General features: G+C 54.8%; 1 protein-coding gene across 3 annotated transcripts; it reads right to left on the bottom strand.

Moving 5' to 3' along the window:
• Positions 1-8,981: 8,981 nt before the first annotated feature.
• LOC147106525 (uncharacterized) lies at positions 8,982-22,669 on the bottom strand. 3 transcript variants are annotated; one of them, XM_086007482.1, is made up of 3 exons: positions 15,452-17,295; positions 15,176-15,299; positions 8,982-9,192 (listed from the first exon to the last, which is right to left on the bottom strand). In XM_086007482.1, the coding sequence occupies exon 1, from the start codon at positions 17,235-17,237 to the stop codon at positions 16,140-16,142; it is 1,098 nt and encodes a 365-aa protein (XP_085863608.1). In that variant the 5' UTR covers positions 17,238-17,295; the 3' UTR covers positions 8,982-9,192; positions 15,176-15,299; positions 15,452-16,139. The 3 variants fall into 3 exon arrangements, 1 of the variants encoding a protein (XP_085863608.1); XR_015080943.1 differs by lacking the exon at positions 15,452-17,295 and adding an exon at positions 22,594-22,669 and having other exon boundaries at positions 9,032-9,192; XR_015080944.1 differs by lacking the exon at positions 15,452-17,295 and adding an exon at positions 17,308-17,663 and having other exon boundaries at positions 9,032-9,192.
• Positions 22,670-24,277: the final 1,608 nt, after the last annotated feature.

Raw genomic sequence — 24,277 nt, 5'->3', positions numbered from 1 at the left:
GCGAGGGAGCGGACGGGGAGCGAGGAGCGGGGACGGGGGAGCGAGGGAGCGGGGACGGGGGTGAGCGAGGGAGCGGGGCGGGACGGGGGGGAGCGAGCGGGAGCGGGGACGGAGGGAGCGACGGGAGCGGGGACGGGCGGGAGCGAGGGAGCGGGGACGGGGGGAGCGAGGGGAGCGGGGGACGGGGGGAGCGAGGGAGCGGGGACGGGGGGAGCGAGGGAGCGGGGACGGGGGAGCGAGGGAGCGGGACGGGGGGAGCGAGGGAGCGGGGACGGGGGGAGCGAGGGAGCGGGAACGGGGAGCGAGGGAGCGGACGGGGGAGCGAGGGAGCGGGGACGGGGGGAGCGAGGGAGCGGGGACGGGGGGGAGCGAGGGAGCGGGGACGGGGGGAGCGAGGGAGCGGGGACGGGGGAGAGCGAGGGAGCGGGGACGGGGGGAGCGAGGGAGCGGGGACGGGGGGAGCGAGGGAGCGGGACGGGGGGAGCGAGGGAGCGGGGACGGGGGGAGCGAGGGAGCGGGGACGGGGCGAGGCGGGACGGGGGAGCGAGGGAGCGGGGACGGGGGGGAGCGACTGGGAGCGAGCGGGGACGGGGGGAGCGAGGGGAGCGGGGACGGGGGGAGCGAGGGAGCGGGGACGGGGGGGAGCGAGGGAGCGGGGACGGGAGGGGAGCGAGGGAGCGGGGACGGGGGGGAGCGAGGGAGCGGGGGAGCGGGGGAGCGAGGGAGCGGGGACGGGGGGAGCGAGGGAGCGGGGACGGGGGGAGCGAGGGAGCGGGGACGGGGGGGAGCGAGGGGAGCGGGGACGGGGGGAGCGGAGGGAGCGGGGACGGGGGGAGCGAGGGAGCGGGGGACGGGGGGAGCGAGGGAGCGGGGACGGGGGAGCGAGGGAGCGGGGACGGGGGGAGCGAGGGAGCGGGGACGGGGGGAGCGAGGGGAGCGGGGACGGGGGGGAGCGAGGGAGCGGGGACGGGGGGAGCGAGGGAGCGGGGACGGGGGGAGCGAGGGAGCGGGGACGGGGGAGCGAGGGAGCGGGGACGGGGGGAGCGCGGGGGAGCGGGGACGGGGCGGGAGCGAGGGAGCGGGGACGGGGGGAGCGAGGGAGCGGGACGGGGGGAGCGGAGCGGGACGGGGAGGAGGGAGCTGAGGGGCGGGGACGGGGAGAGCGAGGGAGCGGGGGACGGGGGAGCGAGGGAGCGGGGACGGGGGGAGCGAGGGAGCGGGGACGGGGGGAGCGAGGGAGCGGGGACGGGGGGAGCGAGGGAGCGGGGACGGGGGGAGCGAGGGAGCGGGGACGGGGGGAGCGACGGGGAGCGGGGACGGGGGGGAGCGAGGGAGCGGGGACGGGGGAGCGAGGGAGCGGGGACGGGGGGAGCGACGGGAGCGGGGACGGGGGGAGCGAGGGAGCGGGGACGGGGGGAGCGAGGGAGCGGGGACGGGGGGAGCGAGGGAGCGGGGACGGGGGGAGCGACGGGAGCGGGGACGGGGGGAGCGAGGGAGCGGGGACGGGGGGAGCGAGGGAGCGGGGACGGGGGGGGAGCGAGGGAGCGGGGACGGGGGGGAGCGAGGGAGCGGGGACGGGGGGAGCGAGGGAGCGGGGACGGGGGGAGCGAGGGAGCGGGGACGGGGGTGAGCGAGGGAGCGGGGACGGGGGGAGCGAGGGAGCGGGGACGGGGGAGCGAGGGGAGCGGGGACGGGGGGAGCGAGGGAGCGGGACGGGGGGAGCGAGGGAGCGGGGGACGGGGGGAGCGAGGGAGCGGGGACGGGGGGAGCGAGGAGCGGGAGCGGGGAGCGGGGACGGGGAGCGGGGACGGGACGGGGGAGCGAGGACGGGGGGGGAGCGAGGAGCGAGGGAGCGGGGAGCGAGGGAGCGGGGACGGGGGGGGGGAGCGAGGGAGCGGGGACGGGGGGGAGCGAGGGAACGGGGACGGCGGGGGGGAGCGAAGTGAGCGGGGACGGGGGAGCGAGGTGAGCGGGGACGGGGGGAGCGAGGGAGCGGGGACGGGGGGGGGGGGGAGCGAGGGAGCGGGGACGGGGGGGAGCGAGGGAGCGGGGACGGGGGGGAGCGAGGACGGGGGGGGGGAGCGAGGGAGCGGGGACGGGGGGAGCGGGGACGGGGGGGGGAGCGAGGGAGCGGGGAAGCGGGGACGGGGGGGGAGCGAGGGAGCGGGGACGGGGGGCGAGCGAGGGAGCGGGGACGGGGGGCGAGCGAGGGAGCGGGGACGGGGGGCGAGCGAGGGAGCGGGGACATAGAAACATAGAAGATAGGAGCAGGAGTAGGCCATTCAGCCCTTCGAGCCTGCTCCGCCATTCAATGAGATCATGGCTGATCATCCAAATTCAGTACCCTGTCCCTGCCTTCTCCCCATATCCCTTAATCCCTTTAGCCTTAAGAAATATATCCAACTCTTTCTTGAATATACTTAATGAACTGGCCTCCACCGCCCTCTGTGGCAGAGAATTCCACAGGTTCACTACTCTCTGGGTGAAGAAATTCCTCCTCATCTCAGTCCTAAATGGCTTCCCCCTTAATCCTTAGACTATGACCCCTAGTTCTGGACTCCCGGCCATCGGGAACATCCTTCCTGCATCTAGTCTGTCCAGACCTGACAGAATTTTATAGGTTTCAATGAGATCCCCTCTCAATCTTCTAAACTCCAGCAAGAGGGTTCGAGTACAGGAACAAGGATGTCTTGCTACAGTTGTACAGGGCCTTGGTGAGACCGCACCTTGAGTACTGTGTGCAGTTTTGGTCGCCTTACCTGAGGAAGGACGTTCTTGCCATGGAAGGAGTGCAGCGAAGATTCACCAGGCTGATACCTGGGATGGCAAGAATGACGTATGAGGAGAGATTGGGTCGATTGGGCTTATACTCACTGGAGTTTAGAAGATTGAGAGGGGATCTCATCGAGACCTATAAAATTCTGTCAGGCCTGGACAGACTAGATGCAGGAAGGATGTTTCTGATGGCCGGGGAGTCCAGAACCAGGGGTCATAGTCTAAGGATAAGGGGTAAGCCATTTAGGACTGAAATGAGGAGGAATTTCTTCACCCAGGGAGTGGTGAACCTGTGGAATTCTCTGCCACAGAGGGCGGTGGAGGCCAGTTCATTAAGTATATTCAAGAAAGAGTTGGATATATTTCTTAAGGCTAAAGGGATTAAGGGATATGGGGAGAAGGCAGGGACAGGGTACTGAATTTGGATGATCAGCCATGATCTCATTGAATGGCGGAGCAGGCTCGAAGGGCCGAATGGCCTACTCCTGCTCCTATCTTCTATGTTTCTATGTATAAGCCCAATCGACACAATCTCTCCTCATACGTCATTCCTGCCATCCCAGGTATCAGCCTGGTGAATCTTCGCTGCACTCCCTCCATGGCAAGAACGTCCTTCCTCAGGTAAGGTGACCAAAACTGCACACAATACTCAAGGTGCGGTCTCACCAAGGCCCTGTACAACTGCAGCAAGACATCCTTGTTCTTGTACTCGAACCCTCTTGCTACGAAGGCCAACATACCATTTGCCTTCTTAACCACCTGCTGCACCTGCATGCTTACCTTCAGCGACTGGTGCACGAATAACACCCAGGTCTCTTTGCACTTCCCCTTCTCCCAATCTATTGCCATTCAAATAATAATAATCTGCCTTCCTGTTTTTGCCACCAAAGTGGATAACCTCACATTTTATCCACATTATAGTGCATTTGCCATGTTTCTGCCCAATCACCCAACCTGTCCAAATCGTACTGGAGTTTCATAACATCCTCCTCACAGCTTACCCTCCCACCCAGCTTTGTGTCATCTGCAAATTTGGAGATATTACATCCAATTCCCTCGTCCAGATCATTAATATATATTGTGAACAGCTGGGGTCCTAGGACCGATCCTTGCGGTACCCCACTAGTCACTGCCTGCCACTCGGAAAACGACCCGTTTATTCCAACTCTTTGCTTTCTGTCCGCCAACCAGTTCTCTATCCAAGTCAATACCTTGCCCCCAATCCCATGTGCCTTAATTTTGCACGCTAACCTCTTATGCGGGACCTTATCGAAAGCCTTCTGAAAGTCCAAATACACCACATCCACTGGTTCTCCCTTATCTATTTTACCAGTTACATCCTCAAAAAATTCCAGTAGATTAGTCAAGCACGATTTACCTTTTGTAAATCCATGTTGACTTTGTCCGATCCTGTCACTGCTTTCCAAGTGCGCTGCTATTACACCTTTTATAATGGACTCTAGCATTTTCCCCACTACCGATGTCAGGCTTACCGGTCTATAATTCCCCGCTTTTTCTCTGCCACCTTTTTTGAATAGTGGGGTAACATTAGCTACCCTCCAATCCATGGGTACTGTTCCAGAGTCTATCGAGTTCTGGAAGATGACCAGCAATGCATCTACTATTTCTAGGGCCACTTCCTTAAGTACCCTGGGATGTAGATTATCAGGCCCTGGGGGTTTATCGGCCTTCAGTCCCATCAATTTTCCTAACACCATTTCCCTACAAATACTGATTTCTTTCAGTTCCACCCTTTCATCAGACCCTATGTTCCGCAGTATTTCTGGGAGGTTATTTGTGTCCTCCTTTATGAAGACAGAACCAAAATATGTATTTAGTTGGTCTGCCATTTCTTTGCTCCCCATTATAAATTCCCCCGATTCGGGGGAAGTGAGCGAGCTGGGACGGCTGGGTTGGGGGTGGGAGGGAATGAGCGAGCGGGGACGGGGGAAGTGAACAGGGGTCTCTGCCCCCTCCTGTTCTGCTCCACTTACGCTGTCGAGCAGGTTGAAGTATATGATAATGTAACAGGGAACAGAGCAGCAGAACACAAAGTCCTGCCGTATATAGAATCAGATTGTCAGATGGGATTCATTACACTGTGGAAACTAGGACAGCGAATGCCAAAAAGGTGAATGAATATCATCTCAACCCACAATGAGCTGGGACAGTGTGTCCCACTTCAGTCAGTCTCCAGATTTATTGAGTGTTTCTAATGAGGAGCTGGTATCGAGGCAAGGGTAAATGTTCCATATGGTTATGGGACTGGACAGTTACCCAAATAAATGCGTACTTCAACTAGCGACAGTCTACTCACACAACAAGTATAGCCCAACCCCCTACCATGTTGGCAGACAGCCCTGTACTTCCCCCTGCCCTCTTCTCTGCTCCCCCCCATTTCCCCCACGCTCCTCTAACCCTCTAATCTGCAGGCTTTCAAAGCCTTACACATTATTTCATGGTTCACCTGGTCTCGGAGGTGATTTGGTGCCTGCATAACGTTAAAGAAAAATTCTTTTACTAAATCATTTTAACCCAGACTTCCTTCAATTTTACTCAGAGCTAAATATAACCTCTTCTCTTTCACTTATTCTGAACTTGCTAGTGTCCCGCACTATAGGCTCTGCCCCTGAAGCTCGAGGCGTCCTAGATCCGGACCCCTTCACCTTGCCCGGGACTTTGCACCTACCCTCCTCTCCCCCAGGTGTCCAGAACGCTGCCTCTGTGCCTGACCCCAACACCCCCCACCCCCGCAACATTGTTCAGGACTCTGCCCCGACCCCAAAGATTGCTCAGTAATACGTTAATGAACAGAATGCTATTTTGAATTCTTCCATTCCGTTCACGGTGTGGAGTTGGCTGTACCCAAGGTTACTGTGCAACCCCTGACCAATCAGCGTTCCACCACCGCCCACCCCCACCCAGGGGTTCCCATCCTCCATGATACTGTACTCAGCATATCAAACATGGGGTACCACAGGAGCTCCTCGCTGCTCTTCAATGCACTCCCACTGATTTTACCCATCGTGGTCAAGAACCTTCAGCCAGAAAGATCAGCCGGGGTTAGAGTGCGGCTATTTCTCCACTCCAAATCCAGCAGACAATACCTTCAGGAACAATTAGACTGAAAGGGGAGATTGTCCGGCCCTTGCCCCACCCTCACGCCCAGAGAAATCCAAGGACATGACTCCCAACAGTGAGAGTCAGGGACACACTCCACACTCCCACAGATACACTGTCCACCCAGCAGTCCAAGGACATGACTCCCAACAGTGAGGGTCAGGGACACACTCCACACTCCCACAGATACACTGTCCACCCAGCAGTCCAAGGACATGACTCCCAACAATGAGGGTCAGGGACACACTCCACACTCCCACAGATACACTGTCCACCCAGCAGTCCAAGGACATGACTCCCAACAATGAGGGTCAGGGACACACTCCACACTCCCACAGATACACTGTCCACCCAGCAGTCCAAGGACATGACTCCCAACAGTGAGAGTCAGGGACACACTCCACACTCCCACAGATACACTGTCCACCCAGCAGTCCAAGGACATGACTCCCAACAGTGAGGGTCAGGGACACACTCCACACTCCCACAGATACACTGTCCACCCAGCAGTCCAAGGACATGACTCCCAACAGTGAGGGTCAGGGACACACTCCACACTCCCACAGATACACTGTCCACCCAGCAGTCCAAGGACATGACTCCCAACAGTGAGGGTCAGAGACACACTCCACACTCCCACAGATACAATACAATACAAATCGCTTTATTGGCATGATAAGGTACATCTTATGTTGCCAAAGCATCAAAATACATTTATGGTTGAACACATAAACGCGGTTCCATTCATACAGTGTATAAACAGGTATATCCCTGAGTTTATAAATATATTTTCGCCTTGTTTATATATACTCTTGTCTTAGTTTACTGGTTGTCCCTCTGTTCATGGCAAGCTGTAACATAGTGTGCCGCCAGTGTTACACAGCTTCTCTCCTCCCCCAGTAGGAATGGGAGTTTTTGGTTGTCAGTCAGATTTCTGAATTCAGGGCATATTTGTGAGAATTTTTGATAGAAATTCTCTCTGATGCCCTGATATTTTCCACAGGCTGTGAGGAAGTGCATCTCTGTCTCAACTACTCCCTGACTGCAGTGAGAGCATATCCTGTCTTCTCTTGGCAGCCTGGTCTGCCTGTGTCTGCCTTTTTCGATCGCTAGGCTATGTTCGCTAAGTCTGTACCTTGTCAAGGTTCTTCTCAGTTTGTTATCCTTTACCATGGTCAGGTAATCAGCTATGTTGTATTGTCTGTTTAGGGCCAAGTAGCAATTGAGTTTGCTTTGGGTTTTTGTTGTTTCTGCCCAATATGACAGATATTTTTCCTTTTGCTTAGCGACGATTGTGTTGGGTCGAATTCTTTGTGTTACCCTGTCACTGTCCTGGGGCTGGTTATTGTTAGTATTGTTATTAGTTACTTTATTGAGTCCCAGGACTAGTTGACTGAGGGTATTCTTCTTTATGGTCAGCTCTTGGCATTTCAGGGCGTCGTAGTGATAGCATTGGGGGTTGCTCATTTGTAGGTGATTCCAAAATTTGGTGGCTCTTTTTTGGATAGTGATTATTAATGGGTATTGGCCTAGTTCCGCCCTGCATGCGTTGTTTACTGTTTTCCTTTGAGTCCGGAGGATACTTTTACAGAATTCCGCATGTAGGATCTCAATTGGGTGTTTGTCCCATTTTGCAAAATCTTGTTGTGTTAGTGGTCCCCAGACCTCACTGCCATAGAGTGCAATTGGTTCAATTACTGATTTGAAAATTTTGAGCCAAATGCTAATTGGGATTTCTATTTGGATTGATTTTTTGATGGCATAGAAAGCCCTTCTTGCTTTCTCTTTCAGTTCATTCACAGCCAGTTTGAAGTTTCCCGTAGAACTGATTTTTAAGCCCAAGTATGTGTAGTGAGTGGTTTGTTCAATTTTGGTTGTTCCTACTGTGAAATTTATTGTGGGTCCATGTTGTTTGGATCTTTGCTGGAACACAAGGACTTTGGTTTTTTGGGGATTTATTGTCAGGGCCCAAGTCTGGCAGTACGACTCCAGCAGGTCCAGGTTCTGCTGTAGACCCTCCTTCGTTGGTGACAGCAGAACCAGACAGATACACTGTCCACCCAGCAGTCCAAGGACATGACTCCCAACAGTGAGGGTCAGGGACACACTCCACACTCCCACACATACACTGTCCACCCAGCAGTCCAAGGACATGACTCCCAACAGTGAGGGTCAGAGACACACTCCACACTCCCACAGATACACTGTCCACCCAGCAGTCCAAGGACATGACTCCCAACAGTGAGGGTCAGGGACACACTCCACACTCCCACAGATACACTGTCCACCCAGCAGTCCAAGGACATGACTCCCAACAGTGAGGGTCAGGGACACACTCCACACTCCCACAGATACACTTTCCACCCAGCAGTCCAAGGACATGACTCCCAACAGTGAGGGTCAGGGACACACTCCACACTCCCACAGATACACTGTCCACCCAGCAGTCCAAGGACATGACTCCCAACAGTGAGGGTCAGGGACACACTCCACACTCCCACAGATACACTGTCCACCCAGCAGTCCAAGGACATGACTCCCAACAGTGAGAGTCAGGGACACACTCCACACTCCCACAGATACACTGTCCACCCAGCAGTCCAAGGACATGACTCCCAACAGTGAGGGTCAGGGACACACTCCACACTCCCACAGATACACTGTCCACCCAGCAGTCCAAGGACATGACTCCCAACAGTGAGGGTCAGGGACACACTCCACACTCCCACAGATACACTGTCCACCCAGCAGTCCAAGGACATGACTCCCAACAGTGAGAAACAGAGTTAACGTTTCAGGTCGATGACCCTTCGTCAGGGTTCTGATGAAAAGTCATCAACCTGAAACGTTAATTGTTTCTCTCTTCAGAGATGCTGCCTGACCTGCTGAGTAGCTCCAGCATTTTCTGTTTTTATTTCAGATTTCCAGCATCTGCAGTATTTTCTTTTTGTACGAGTAATCCCGAGGCCTGGACTAATGATCGGGAGACACGAGTTCAAGTCCCACCGCGGCAGCTGGGGAATTTAAATTCAGTTAATTAAATATATCTGGAATAAAGCTGGTATCAGTAATGGTGACCGTGAAACTATCAGATCGTCGTAAAAACCCATCTGGTTCACTAACGTCCTTTAGGGAAGGAAATCTGCCGTCCTTACCTGGTCTGGCCTGTATGTGACTCCAGACCCACACCAATGTGGTTGACTCTTAACTGCCCTAGCAAGCCACTCAGTTGACGAGGCGGAGGCGGCTCACCGCCACCTTCTCAAGGGCAATCAGGGATGGACAATAAATGCGGACCTTGAACAAATAAAAGAAAAATAATCTGCTTATTGACGATCAGTTACAGTTCTCCAGAACTTCACCATAAACTTGATTATTGCAGTGTTCCGTTCCATTCACAACTTCTCTGATAACGAATCAGCCCATCCCAGCTGAAAACATCCAGGCTTGGACTGACAAGTGGCAGTTAATATTGAGTTACAGGAATGGTAATGACCATCCCCAACAAGGGAAAGTCCAAAGATCTCCCTTACCACCATCGCCAAGTCTCTCACCATCGGGCCACAATTGACCAGATGCTGAATCAGACTGTGCCTACGAGATTAGTGCAGAGATCGGGTGCTCTGTAACAAACAGTTCACCTCCTGACCCCTCAAAGCCTCTCCCCCCATCTACAAAGCTCAAGTCAGGAGTGTGAGGGAATGCTCACCATTTCCCTGAATGGGTGCATCCTCAAGAAACTCAACACCATCCGGGACAGAGCAGCTTGTTTGATCAGATCCACTGGACACAATACCCAGCTCCTCCACCATCGGCACATTGCGGCTGCAGCACGTACCATCTACAAGATACACTGCAGCAACCAACCAGTGTTACTTCGACAGCATCTCTTTCACCTGCGACCTCTGCCACTGAGATAGACAACAGCAGCACTGTTGCGGGAACCCCGTCACCTCCAAGTTCCTGTCCAAGTCACACACCATCCTGCCTTGACATGCATCACCATTCCTTCATCATCACCAGCTCAATATCCTGGAAATGCCCAACAGCACTGTGGGAGCACCATCACAAGGACTGCAGCCCATCACCACCTACTCAGGGCAACTAGGAATGGGAATAAATGCAGCCTTCCCAATGTACCCACATCCGGAGAAAACAAAATACGCATGCATATCGACACTGTTGGGACTGAGGCCTTTCGGGCTGTTCTGGGAGAGGGTGTGGAGGAGCCCCAGTTGGATCAACTGAACCTTCATTAAACCAATCAGGAGTGTCGCTGTTGCCATCCTTCCCGCTGACACATGGTCCTCAATAGTTGAACAATTTTCCACTGATTTAGTTTGGGAGTTTCGTTAAGGAAAAGAAAAAAAATGAAATGCGACCAGAACTCTGATACCGAGAGAATGAGAGGAACAGTCATTCCGCTCTACCACAGTCCATGTACACTCTCATTCAATCTCCTTTCACAGCCCATGCACACTATCCCCATCCATTTATCAATATTTATACAGTATATTTGTACCAGTCACTGAGGCTCTGTGCATCATCAGAGGAGGAGACAGAGGCAAGCTACAACTTCTAAATGGGACAGCTGATCCGAAAGCAGATGGAGACACATGTGAGGATAAGTGGGTGAACCCCTCACTGTGCTACAGAATCTATTAACCATCGAACAACTGAATAAAGCATGATTTCTTCACAACAAAACCAACAGCCAGAAACCGTTAGCCTAGATGGACGCAAAGCCTTGTGCAAAGATCATGCCAACAAGGTCAGGTGAGTGCCCTCAACCGTCACCAACGTACAGCCGATACATCCTCTGCCAGGGTGAATTTTCACAACACTGCCACAGGTTTTTGTACACGGAAGGACTTTGACTTTTTTGTCTGGTGACATGACCGACACTGCCAGCGTCACCTAACACGGCTGTGCCACTGAAAAGCTGTTCGATGGGAGGCACGGCCCCATTTAAGAGAGAAGACCCAGCCAAACGGAACCGTCTCCTGGGACTTTATTTTCTCACTGTGTTCCCTGAAGCCATAAATCACACATTGAAGAAGTTCAAGTCTAACCTTCTCCCTGCCCTGGACCCCTCCTGAGGTTAACGTGCTCTTGGCGTCGAGAGAGTAAACTCCACAATGTTTGTCACAACTCTAAACACGCCGCCAGTGTGTCCTTCCTGCTGCTTACTGGCTCCAAAGTCCGGTGTGTGTTGGACAGTTGGTTGCAATCTGCTCCTGCACTCACCTCACCCTACGTTACGTCAGCTCCACCAACCAGGGACCGAGGCGTCTGGCAGCAGCTACCATCAATACTGAGGAAGCTCAGGTGATGCAACAAGCTGGGTCCAGGCAGCAGCCAACAGCTCACATGCAGCCACCTCATATCGTTATCTCTGCTTCCTGTTCCCAAGAGGGGCAATCACATTCGGGCAAAGTGCAAATAAACAAACTTTCACGGTCATTCGATCCACAACCCAGAGAGAACAAGAAGCGGAGGTAAACCAGAAAAGATTTCTCAACACTTTCACTGCTGACACTCTGATAAGGGAGCCATTTAGGCCCTGGAGGTAAAGCTGAACAAAGCAGCAAGGCTGATCCCTACTGTCAAAGGGAAGAGATGTAACAAACAATGTCCCCATATTCTCTTTTTGGGAGTGCGTGGCCCATTCAGTTTTGCGCAAGCGTGGAATGGCTGTGCAGCTGAGAGGGAATCATTGCAAACAACTTGTTTAACGAGACAACGGCAACTGCAACCTCAAACAGACAATTCAAAGGGGACATCAAGGGGGCTGTCACAGACGGGAGGGGGGGGGCGGTGGAGGGGACATTGACTGGCCTGTCACAGACAGGGGGAGGGGACATCGAGGGGCCTGTCACAGGCGGGGCAGAAGGGGACATCGAGGGGCCTGTCACAGACAGGGGGAGGGGACATCGAGGGGCCTGTCACAGACGGGGGGAGGGGACATCGAGGGGCCTGTCACAGGCGGGGGGAGGGGACATCGAGGGGCCTGTCACAGACGGGGGGAGGGGACATCGAGGGGCCTGTCACAGACGGGGCGGAAGGGGACATCGAGGGGCCTGTCACAGACGGGGGGAGGGGACATCGAGGGGCCTGTCACAGGCGGGGCAGAAGGGGACATCGAGGGGCCTGTCACAGACGGGGGGAGGGGACATCGAGGGGCCTGTCACAGACGGGGCGGAAGGGGACATCGAGGGGCCTGTCACAGACGGGGGGAGGGGACATCGAGGGGCCTGTCACAGGCGGGGCGGAAGGGGACATCGAGGGGCCTGTCACAGACGGGGGGAGGGGACATCGAGGGGCCTGTCACAGACGGGGCGGAAGGGGACATCGAGGGGCCTGTCACAGACGGGAGGGGGGGGGCGGTGGAGGGGACATTGACTGGCCTGTCACAGGCGGGGGGAGGGGACATCGAGGGGCCTGTCACAGGCGGGGGGAGGGGACATCGAGGGGCCTGTCACAGGCGGGGGGAGGGGACATCGAGGGGCCTGTCACAGGCGGGGCGGAAGGGGACATCGAGGGGCCTGTCACAGGCGGGGGGAGGGGACATCGAGGGGCCTGTCACAGGCGGGGGGAGGGGACATCGAGGGGCCTGTCACAGGCGGGGGGAGGGGACATCGAGGGGCCTGTCACAGGCGGGGCGGAAGGGGACATCGAGGGGCCTGTCACAGACGGGGCGGAAGGGGACATCGAGGGGCCTGTCACAGGCGGGGGGAGGGGACATCGAGGGGCCTGTCACAGGCGGGGGGAGGGGACATCGAGGGGCCTGTCACAGGCGGGGGGAGGGGACATCGAGGGGCCTGTCACAGGCGGGGGGAGGGGACATCGAGGGGCCTGTCACAGACGGGGCGGAAGGGGCGAGAGGGGACATCGAGGGGCCTGTATGCTAGAGACAGAGGGGTTACAGCAAGTAAACCTGAAACTATCCTTTCTGATACCCAAGGTGGCAGGACAAGTGGGTAGAAGGTTAGGGTGTGCAGGGCAAGTTTAGAATAGATGTCAGGGAGCATTTGTTCACACAGAGACTGATCAACCGCTGGAAGAGGATGCCAGGAGGACAGCTGAGCCCACACGGTGGATTTAGAGAGGGCACTGGGAAGCCAGTAGGGTTGGTAATGAGAGGATGAGATCAAAGGGCCCTTCCTAGTCATAATAATGGACCATGTACCGAGCAGGAAACAATGTCCCCCTCCCAGCTAGCCAAGGGAACACCTCAAAAACTGGATGACCAAATGTGCATGGACGTGACTCTTGGTGCCATTAGTGCTTGAACCCTGAGAATCTTGGGATGACATTCCACAGTCCACTATTTCAACATAGTGTTATATGGTTTGGTTTAAATTTCCTTAGATCACAACAACCACAAAAAAAACGACAGAACAGAGCTTTATAATCAGTTCCAGATCCAAACTACTTAGGTTCAACAACCTACTGTTCTGGGCCAGGTAAATATACAGCAACCCAGGACAAACCTTGTAGCAGATCAAAGGATCGCTCTTCATCCTTTCACAAGGGAGGAGTGTCACGAATGACCCGAACAAACTAACACAAAACCCCCCCAACACTGGGCTGAGGGACCTCAGTACAGCCTACCGAGGGGAGCAAGCGGACACTCTAATCAGGTTCAAAACAGGTTTTGATGTTTACATGGAGGCACAAAACACACCATGTTCACAACTTGACAGTGTAGAGAGGGGATTAATCTGTATCTAACCCGTGCTGTACCTGCCCTGGGAGTGTTTGATGGGACAGTGTAGAGGGAGCTTTACTCTGTATCTAACCCGTGCTGTACCTGCCCTGGGAGTGTTTGATGGGACAGTGTAGAGGGAGCTTTACTCTGTATCTAACCCGTGCTGTACCTGCCCTGGGAGTGTTTGATGGGGCAGTGTAGAGGGAGCTTTACTCTGTATCTAACCCGTGCTGTACCTGCCCTGGGAGTGTTTGATGGGACAGTGTAGAGGGAGCTTTACTCTGTATCTAACCCGTGCTGTACCTGCCCTGGGAGTGTTTGATGAGACAGTGTAGAGGGAGCTTTACTCTGTATCTAACCCCGTGCTGTACCTGCCCTGGGAGTGTTTGATGAGACAGTGTAGAGGGAGCTTTACTCTGTATCTAACCCGTGCTGTACCTGCCCTGGGAGTGTTTGATGGGACAGTGTAGAGGGAGCTTTACTCTGTATCTAACCCGTGCTGTACCTGCCCTGGGAGTGTTTGATGAGACAGTGTAGAGGGAGCTTTACTCTGTATCTAACCCATGCTGTACCTGCCCTGGGAGTGTTTGATGGGACAGTGTAGAGGGAGCTTTACTCTGTATCTAACCCATGCTGTACCTGCCCTGGGAGTGTTTGATGGGACAGTGTAGAGGGAGCTTTACTCTGTATCTAACCTGTGCTGTACCTGCCCTGGGAGTGTTTGATGGGACAGTGTAGAGGGAGCTGTAACCTGTGGTTTCCTGGAAGTCGAGGGACGGACTGCAAAGAAAACAATATGACTCAGAGCCTCTTGACTGAAGCTGCAGTGCTTGGACCTGGCAACATGTCATCAATTTCTGCAATAATGAAGCCTGCATTCGGGTATCCCAGGCCGAGAATGTCAGTGCTGGGAGGCATCAGATTTTAACAGCACCAACTTTAAGCGACAGCCCTGTTATCTCGCCACACGCGAACCATTTGAGTTACCTCAGAGCCAGGTTTCATTATAGAGTCATAGAATGATACAGCACAGAAGGAGGCCATTCTGCCCATCGTGCCTGTGGCGGCTCTTTGAAAGAGCAATCCCGTTAGTCCCATTCGCCCGCTCTTTCCCCACAGCTCTGCAGTCGCTTCCCCTACAAGTATTGATCAAATTCCGTTTTGAAAGTTAGTACTGTACTGAATCTGCTTCCACCGCCCTTTCAGGCAGTGCATGCCAGATCATTACAACTCGCTGCGTAAAACATTTCTCATCTCGCCTCTGGTTCTGTTGCTGTAAATGACAAGTTAACAGGAGCCAGTCTGGGCTTTAGGAGCAGGCTCCAATGCATTGTGCTTCTATTTATATACAGAAAGTGGCAGGTTTCAATATGGCAGGGGGCCAACTTGGCATCACTGCTTTTTGTTCTGCGACACACGTGAGTGAGGTTCTCAGCCCAGAACACAACAAACCCTCACCCCCTCCTCCCAGTCAATGTCGTCATCACTTGCCTAAGAAAGTAGGTGAAAAGTCAGGGCAGCACAGTGCAGCCTGTGGTTAGAGCAGAGGAAGAATACACATACACTTACCAAGGGCTCGAGAGTCAGGCTCGTCAGAAAGCCTCTCCTAGCATTCAAGGATAATTAGGGCACAGTAACTGCGTTGACAAACAAGCTCGCTCGCTCTCTCACGGGAACCATCAGCTGTATCTTCCTGCAATTCAAGAACACAGAAAATTCCTTTTATGTCCACAATTCACAGCTCAACAAAGCAGACGCACAAAGACCAGGTCTCTGTCACTGGGCTGAACGCAGGACTAGAGTCAGCAGAGAGTCAGCTGAAGGATACACAGTGAGGGGGCTCACCAACAGGATGCTCCTCAGCAGCTACAGCAGGAAGCTCAAAACACACTGCTTTTTATATAGAGGAGAATCTTGCCAAGAGAAAGAGCACGTCATGGCAACCAGAATTGCTTGGCTTCATCTCACCCCAGTACCAGCTCCCACAAAACACTCTCAGACTCTAACTGACAGTGCAATTAATACAGAAAGGCACATCACATCCAACAGCATCTGGGGTACAGTGGGAAACAAGAGGCATAGATAGAGAGAAAGAGAGAGAGAGAGAGAGAGAGAGTGACCAATAGGCAGAGAGAGAGAGAGAGAGTGACCGACAAGCAGAGAGAGAGCGAGAGAGAGAGAGAGAGTGTGACCAACAGGCAGAGAGAGCGCGCGAGAGAGAGAGAGAGAGAGAGAGAGAGTGAGAGTGAGAGTGACCAACAGGCAGAGAGAGAGAGAGAGAGACACCGACAGGCAGAGAGAGTGAGAGAGAGAGACAGGCAGAGAGAGAGAGAGAGAGAGAGACAGGCAGAGAGAGAGAGAGAGAGAGAGAGAGGCAGAGAGAGAGAGACCGACAGGCAGAGAGAGAGAGAGAGAGAGAGAGACAGAGAGAGAGAGCGAGAGAGAGAGAGAGAGAGAGAGAGAGAGACAGAGCGAGGCAGAGAGAGAGAGAGTGACCAACAGGGAGAGAGAGAGAGAGAGAGAGAGAGAGTGACTAACAGGGGAGAGAGGGAGAGAGAGAGAGAGAGTGACCAACAGGCAGAGAGAGAGAGAGCCCAACAGGGAGGGAGGGAGAGAGAGAGAGAGAGAGAGAGTGACCAACAGGGAGGGAGGGGGGAGAGAGAGAGAGAGAGAGAGAGAGAGAGAGAGAGAGAGGTGTGAGAGAGTGTGACCAACAGGGAGGGAGGGGGAGAGAGAGAGAGAGAGAGAGAGAGAGCCCGACAGGCAGAGAGAGAGAGAGAGAGACCGACAGGCAGAGAGAGAGAGCCCCGAGAGGGAGAGAGAGAGAGAGAGCCCGACAGGCAGAAAGATAGGGAGAGAGAGAGAGAGAGAGTGACCAACAGGGAGAGAGAGAGAGAGAGAGAGAGAGCGCCCGACAGGCAGAGAGAGAGAGAGCCCGACAGGCAGAGAGAAAGAGAGAGAGAGCCCGACAGGCAGAGAGAGAGACCGACAGGCAGAGAGAGAGCCCGAGAGGGAGAGAGAGAGAGAGAGAGAGAGAGCGCCCGACAGGCAGAAAGAGAGAGAGAGTGACCAACAGGGAGAGAGAGAGAGAGAGCGCCCGACAGGCAGAGAGAGAGAGAGAGAGAGAGAGAGAGAGAGAGAGAGAGACCGACAGGCAGAAAGAGAGAGAGAGAGAGAGAGAGAGAGAGCCCGACAGGCAGAAAGAGAGGAGAGAGAGACAGGCAGAGAGAGAGAGAGACAGGCACAGAGAGAGAGAGAGAGAGAGAGCCCGACAGGCAGAGAGAGAGAGAGCGAGCCAGGCACAGAGAGAGAGAGAGAGAGAGAGAGAGAGAGAGAGAGAGCGAGGCAGAGAGAGAGGCAGAGAGAGAGAGAGGCAGGCAGAGAGAGAGGCACAGAGAGAGAGAGAGAGACAGGCAGAGAGAGAGAGAGAGAGAGAGACAGGCACAGAGAGAGAGGCCCAGAGAGAGAGGCCCAGAGAGAGAGAGAGAGAGAGAGAGAGAGAGAGAGAGAGGCAGAGAGAGACAGGCACAGAGAGAGAGAGGCCCAGAGAGAGAGAGAGAGAGAGGCACAGAGAGAGAGAGAGAGAGGCACAGAGAGAGAGAGAGACCAACCGAGGCAGGAAGTGGGACATCGGCAGGAAGAGGGAGAGACACAGAGAAAAGCAGAATCACACAGAGAAAGACACACAAACACCGAGAGACCTTAATGTTTCAGAATGAGGACCCTTGGTGAGCCGGGGTTAAGGTGCTGGGATGCGTGGTGCTGTCAGTGGCAGACAGTTCTGATCTGCTGCAGGCACCCGAATCCTCTCTCACTCTGTTGTGACACAGCCTCAGCCCAACCAGTTTCAGCTCCACCCGACCATCAGAGATACGGGCGGATGTGCTGTACCATTCCAGCACATTCACCCCGCCCCCTTTTTAGTTCGACTGAAAGGATATTGTCTGATAAAGATAGAAAGTGGGACACGGGACAGAAAACTCACGACAAAGGCCAGCTGACAATTAAAACCAGCTTCCGTGTTTCAGCAATTCTCTATCCGGGAGAGGCACATTTAAACCATTGCGGCTTGCAAAGAAAGCGGAGGATGCAGAAGGGGGGGGGGGTTGGGGAAGGAGGGGGGAAAACAGGCAGTTGGGACCCAGGCGGCGAGGCCTTCAGAAAGTAACTGGAGTTATTCAAACTGAATTGAAAAGACCAAGGGTCAAAGGGAGTCAGCAAGCCTGGCCACTGTAGGCAATTCAACCATCTGCCACCCTCGCCGTCAGTGTGGGCAGAGAATGCCGCAGCCTGTCAGGGTTTGAGGGCCGTTTCCAGACCCTTTGATCATCATTCCCACTGTCCCGCCCTGGCTCGTCACAGAGCCTGTCTTCGAGATCTGCTAGCGATCACCCAGCGACAAGGAATGACAGCTCATGGGCTCTCAAACTACATTTGCACCCACTCTCCCTCCCCGCAGACAATGAGGAACACAGACAGGGTTTAGGGCAGTGCCACCTCCCGTCACCCAAAGTGACCCTGCACCACTCCGGGTACCATCGATTCCCCACCCACTTAACCAAGTATTCCGGCCGAGTAATCCCAGTTACTCCCGGTGTAATCTCACCGTATAAACCAGCACAGCGAGTAATCCCAGTTACACCCGGTGTGATCTCACCGTATAAACCAGCACAGCGAGTAATCCCAGTTACACCCGGTGTGATCTCACCGTATAAACCAGCACACCGAGTAATCCCAGTTACACCCGGTGTGATCTCACCGTATAAACCAGCACAGCGAGTAATCCCAGTTACACCCGGTGTGATCTCACCGTATAAACCAGCACACCGAGTAATCCCAGTTACACCCGGTGTGATCTCACCGTATAAACCAGCACAGCGAGTAATCCCAGTTACACCCGGTGTAATCTCACCGTATAAACCAGCACAGCGAGTAATCCCAGTTACACCCGGTGTAATCTCACCGTATAAACCAGCACACCGAGTAATCCCAGTTACACCCGGTGTAATCTCACCGTATAAACCAGCACACCGAGTAATCCCAGTTACACCCGGTGTAATCTCACCGTATAAACCAGCACACCGAGTAATCCCAGTTACACCCGGTGTGATCTCACCGTATAAACCAGCACACCGAGTAATCCCAGTTACACCCGGTGTGATCTCACCGTATAAACCAGCACACCGAGTAATCCCAGTTACACCCGGTGTGATCTCACCGTATAAACCAGCACACCGAGTAATCCCAGTTACACCCGGTGTGATCTCACCGTATAAACCAGCACACCGAGTAATCCCAGTTACACCCGGTGTGATCTCACCGTATAAACCAGCACACCGAGTAATCCCAGTTACACCCGGTGTAATCTCACCGTATAAACCAGCACACCGAGTAATCCCAGTTACACCCGGTGTGATCTCACCGTATAAACCAGCACACCGAGTAATCCCAGTTACACCCGGTGTGATCTCACCGTATAAACCAGCACACCGAGTAATCCCAGTTACACCCGGTGTCATCTCACCGTATAAACCAGCACACCGAGTAATCCCAGTTACACCCGGTGTAATCTCACCGTATAAACCAGCACAGCGAGTAATCCCAGTTACACCCGGTGTAATCTCACCGTATAAACCAGCACAGCGAGTAATCCCAGTTACACCCGGTGTAATCTCACCGTATAAACCAGCACAGCGAGTAATCCCAGTTACACCCGGTGTGATCTCACCGTATAAACCAGCACAGCGAGTAATCCCAGTTACACCCGGTGTGATCTCACCGTATAAACCAGCACACCGAGTAATCCCAGTTACACCCGGTGTGATCTCACCGTATAAACCAGCACACCGAGTAATCCCAGTTACACCCGGTGTAATCTCACCGTATAAACCAGCACACCGAGTAATCCCAGTTACACCCGGTGTGATCTCACCGTATAAACCAGCAGACCGAGTAATCCCAGTTACACCCGGTGTGATCTCACCGTATAAACCAGCAGACCGAGTAATCCCAGTTACACCCGGTGTGATCTCACCGTATAAACCAGCACACTGAGTAATCCCAGTTACACCCGGTGTGATCTCACCGTATAAACCAGCACACTGAGTAATCCCAGTTACACCCGGTGTGATCTCACCGTATAAACCAGCACAACGAGTAATCCCAGTTACACCCGGTGTGATCTCACCGTATAAACCAGCACACCGAGTAATCCCAGTTACACCCGGTGTGATCTCACCGTATAAACCAGCACACCGAGTAATCCCAGTTACACCCGGTGTGATCTCACCGTATAAACCAGCACACCGAGTAATCCCAGTTACACCCGGTGTAATCTCACCGAACAAACCAACACACAGATGAGTAATCCCAGTATTACCATCCACTCCCACCCTCCGGTACGGCAGGTATTATCTCCCCACTCACCCCCGTAAAGAAAGCCTTGCATTTATATAGCACCGTCCCAACTCACAGCACAGCAAGCTCCCATAAACAGCAATGTGATAATGACCAGATAATGGGAGAAAAATTCGGTTGCTTTGCGCCTCCCGTGGGCGCTAACGGGGCACAAAGCAACTAGCATCGGGCACGGCACCGCCAACAACTCCCGCGAAATTCAGCGGGAGGCTTGCGGCAGCCGTAACCAGCATCGCTGTGTGCAGCACTCCGCAAGCGCCACGGCCGCGATCTTTGGTAACGCCCCTGACTTACCGCTGGACGCTATGTCCGACAGGGTCAGGGGGGCCGACCTGCGGCCAGGGAGGCGCTAATTAAAGGAGGTGCCGGGCGGCCATTTTTATTACTGACCGCCTGCAAGCACCTGCCTCTGCTCCCGTCCCTGGCTGCCTTATCCCCACACCCCCCCACCCCCGGCGGAGTGCCAGGCTCTTTTTCTGACACTCCCGATCCCCAGGGGGCCAGCTGGGCCCCAGGTCGTGCTGTGCAAGGCCCCTCCCCTTTAAGGGAAGGAATGCCTGCAATACTGTGGCGCAACATGTGCAGCGCATGGTGCTGCAGCGCATAGCGCCGCGATATTCCTTCGCAGCGCCCCAAGAGGGAGACAAGCCGCTTCCAGTAGCTCCCCGCTTCCCTCTTGGGGCGCTATCACTCAATTTCCATCGCAGGGGTGCTAATTTTTCCGGGTTTAAAAGTAGCAACCAAGCGACATTAGCACCCCAAAGGGGGTGCGACTCAATTTTTAGTCCAATCTGTTTTAATGATGTTGATTGAGGGATAAATACTGGCCAGGACACTGGGGAGAGCTCCCCTGCTCTTCTTCGAAATAGTGCCAAAGGATCTTTATTTCCACCCGAGAAGGCAGAGGTACTCAGTTTAACGTCTCATCCGAAAGATGGCACCTCCAACAGTCCAGCACACCCTCAGTACTGCACTGCAGTGTCAGTCTAGATTTTTGTGCTCAATTCTCTGGAGTGGGGCTTGAACCCACAATCTTCTGATCCAGAGGCCAGGGTGGTAGCAACTGAGCCACGCTGTCAGGTATGGCAAGTATTATCTCTCCCCGCGCCCCACCCCACCATCCCCGGTACGGCGGGTATTATCTCCCCCCGGTACGGCGGGTATTATCCCCCCCGGTACGGCAGGTATCATCTCCCCCGGTACGGCGGGTATTATCTCCCCCCCCGGTACGGCGGGTATCATCACCCCCGGTACGGCGGGTATCATCTCCCCCGGTACGGCGGGTATTATCTCCCCCCGGTACGGCGGGTATTATCTCCCCCCCCGGTACGGCGGGTATCATCACCCCCGGTACGGCGGGTATCATCTCCCCCGGTACGGCGGGTATCATCTCCCCCCGGTACGGCTGGTAGCATCACCCCCGGTACGGCGGGTATTATCCCCACCCACCACCGCACGGCGGGTATTATCCGCCCCCCCACCCCGCTATGGCGGGTATTATCCCCACCCCCACTACGGTGGGTATTATCTCCCCCCGGTACGGCTGGTATCATCACCCCCGGTACGGCGGGTATTATCCCGCCCCCAACCCCCGGTACGGCGGGTATTATCCCCACCCCCGGTACGGCGGGTATCATCTCCCCCCTGTACGGTGGGTATCATCTGCCCCGGTACGGCGGGTATCATCTGCCCCCGGTACGGCGGGTATCATCACCCCCGGTACGGCTGGTATCATCACCCCCAGTACGGCGGGTATTATCCCCCCCCACCCCCGCTACGGCGGTTATTATCCCCCCCCCACCCCCGCTACGGCGGGTATTATCCCCACCCCCCCCCCAAACCCCCGCTACGGCGGGTATTATCCACCCCCCACCCCCGCTACGGCGGGTATTATCCCCACCCCCCACCACGGCGGGTATTATCCCCCCCCCCCCCACCCACTCCCGCTACGGCGGGTATTATCCCCACCCCCACCACGGCGGGTATTATCCCCACCCCCGCTACGGCGGGTATTATCCCCCGCTACGGCGGGTATTATCCCCCCCCCCACCCCCGCTACGGCGGGTATTATCCACCCCCCACCCCCGCTACAGCGGGTATTATCCCCCCCCCCACCCCCCCACGGCGGGTATTATCCCCCACCCCCCCCACGGCGGGTATTATCCCCACCCCCGCTACGGCGGGTATTATCCCCCACCCTCCCACCGGCGGGTATTACCCCCACCCCCGCTACGGCGGGTATTATCCCCCACCCTCCCACCGGCGGGTATTATTCCCCCCACCCCCGCTACGGCGGGTATTATCCCCCACCCCTCCCACCGGCGGGTATTATCCCCCCCCACCCCCGCTACGGCGGGTATTATTCCCCCCCCCCCTCCCACCGGCGGGTATTATCCCCCCCCCCTCCCACCGGCGGGTATTATCCCCCCCCGCCCCGCTACGGCGGGTATTATTCCCCCCACCACCCGCTACGGCGGGTATGATGATCATCACCGGCACCGAGCTCGGAGGCCTCCTGTCCGGTGCGGTACAGTCCGCCCCGGCCTCCCCTTCTCCTCACCACCACTTACCGGCTCCAGTTCGGACTCCCGCGGCCGGCCGCCAGGCCCGCCTCTTGACTAACAGCCAGAAGCACCGCCCACCTCATCAAATATTCAGGAACCGCCTGGGCCAACGGCCAATAGAAAGCGGGGCTTGGGCGGGTTCTGTGTCTGATTGACAGCTTGCTGTGGGGCCAGATATTGGGGGAGCTCCATTTGTTGTGAGTTGGTTTCAGAGAATGGATAGAATCATCGAATGGTTCCAGCACAGAAAGAGTCCATTCGGCCCATCGAGCCCATGCTGGCTCTCTGCAACAGCACCTCAGTTAGTCCCACTCCCCAGTAGCCCTGCAATTTTTTTCCCTTCAGATACTTCTCCAATTCCCTGTTGAAAGCCAGGATTGAATCTGCCTCCACCACCCTTTCCGGCCATGCATTCCAGATCCTAATGTTAGCTGCGTAAAAAAGTGTTTCCTCATGGCGCCATTGGTTCTTCTGCCAATCACCTTAAATCTGTGTCCTCTGGTTCTCGACCCTTCCGCAAATGGGAACAGTTTCTCTCTGTCTAGACCCATCATGATTTTTGTAACGTCCGTGTATAATTGAGACATGGACTGCAGAAGTTGGTTATAACAGGTGTTTACTGAATGGAGACAAAACTGGAACTACTATACAAAGTTACTACACAGGCTTATATACAGGGGTGGTCACTACTGGTACTGCAGTATACAGGGGCTGCAGAATATAGTTCCTTCTTCAAAGTACATACACTACAATTCCTCCCCTTTTAGCTAAACAGTACATAACATTCGATTAATAATTAAATAACATATTTTCAATTACACTTGCTATATACATTAGCTGAAGTTAATCAATTATAAATTCAGTCTTTGAGGAGGCTTCCTGATTCTGTTCAGATAACACCTCTTTGGGGTATCAGGTTCTTCTGGCAAAGTTGATTCGGGATCAACGTCGTTGTTTGGTTCGTCTGCTTCCAATATCACCGATTCTGAGGTAGATGCAATTGGTACTTCGGTTTCATCACCAGGTGTATAGGATCGTGGTGTAGATTTGACGTTTTCCAGTGACTCTAGAATCTGGTCAGTATGGCGTCTTACAATGCTCTCTCCAACGTCCACGGTATACATTAGAGGTCCTTACCGTGTGCAGGTCATTCCTGGCTGCCATTTCTCTGTGCGGTAGTCCCGGGCCAAAACTGGTTGACCTATCTTAAAACTCCTGGTTGGCCTTTCATTCATATTCTGAAATTGCCTGTTCTCCACATCTCTTCTGATGTTTGGCTTAACCAAATCCAAGCGGCATCTTAGTCTTCGATTGAAGAACATCATGGCTGGAGTTTGGTTGGTAACCGCATGTGTCGCATTCCGGTAGGCAAACAAGAAGTTATCCACCTTGTGTTGTAGAGGTATGTCTTCATTACACATTGCCTTGATAGCCTTCTTGAATGTTTGAACGAACCTCTCAGCCAATCCATTGGTGGCTGGATGATATGGGGCGGATGTGTAATGCTTAACACCATTGTTCTTTAAGAACCTCCGGAACTCTTCAGACACAAACTGTGGTCCATTGTCGGAGCAAATCTGTTCAGGCAGCCCATTTCTGGCGAATATGGTTCGTAAGACTGTGATAGTTTTTTCTGTGGTGGTTGAGGACATTTTTATTACCTCTGGCCACTTTGAATGTGCATCCACCG

This window comes from Somniosus microcephalus, chromosome 15, assembly GCF_052327205.1.
Source record: "Somniosus microcephalus isolate GS21.2 chromosome 15, FLI_Smic_1.0, whole genome shotgun sequence".
Lineage (NCBI taxonomy): Eukaryota > Metazoa > Chordata > Chondrichthyes > Squaliformes > Somniosidae > Somniosus > Somniosus microcephalus.
Note: the sequence above shows the minus strand (reverse complement) of the source record. Positions and strands in the feature narration are given on the sequence as shown.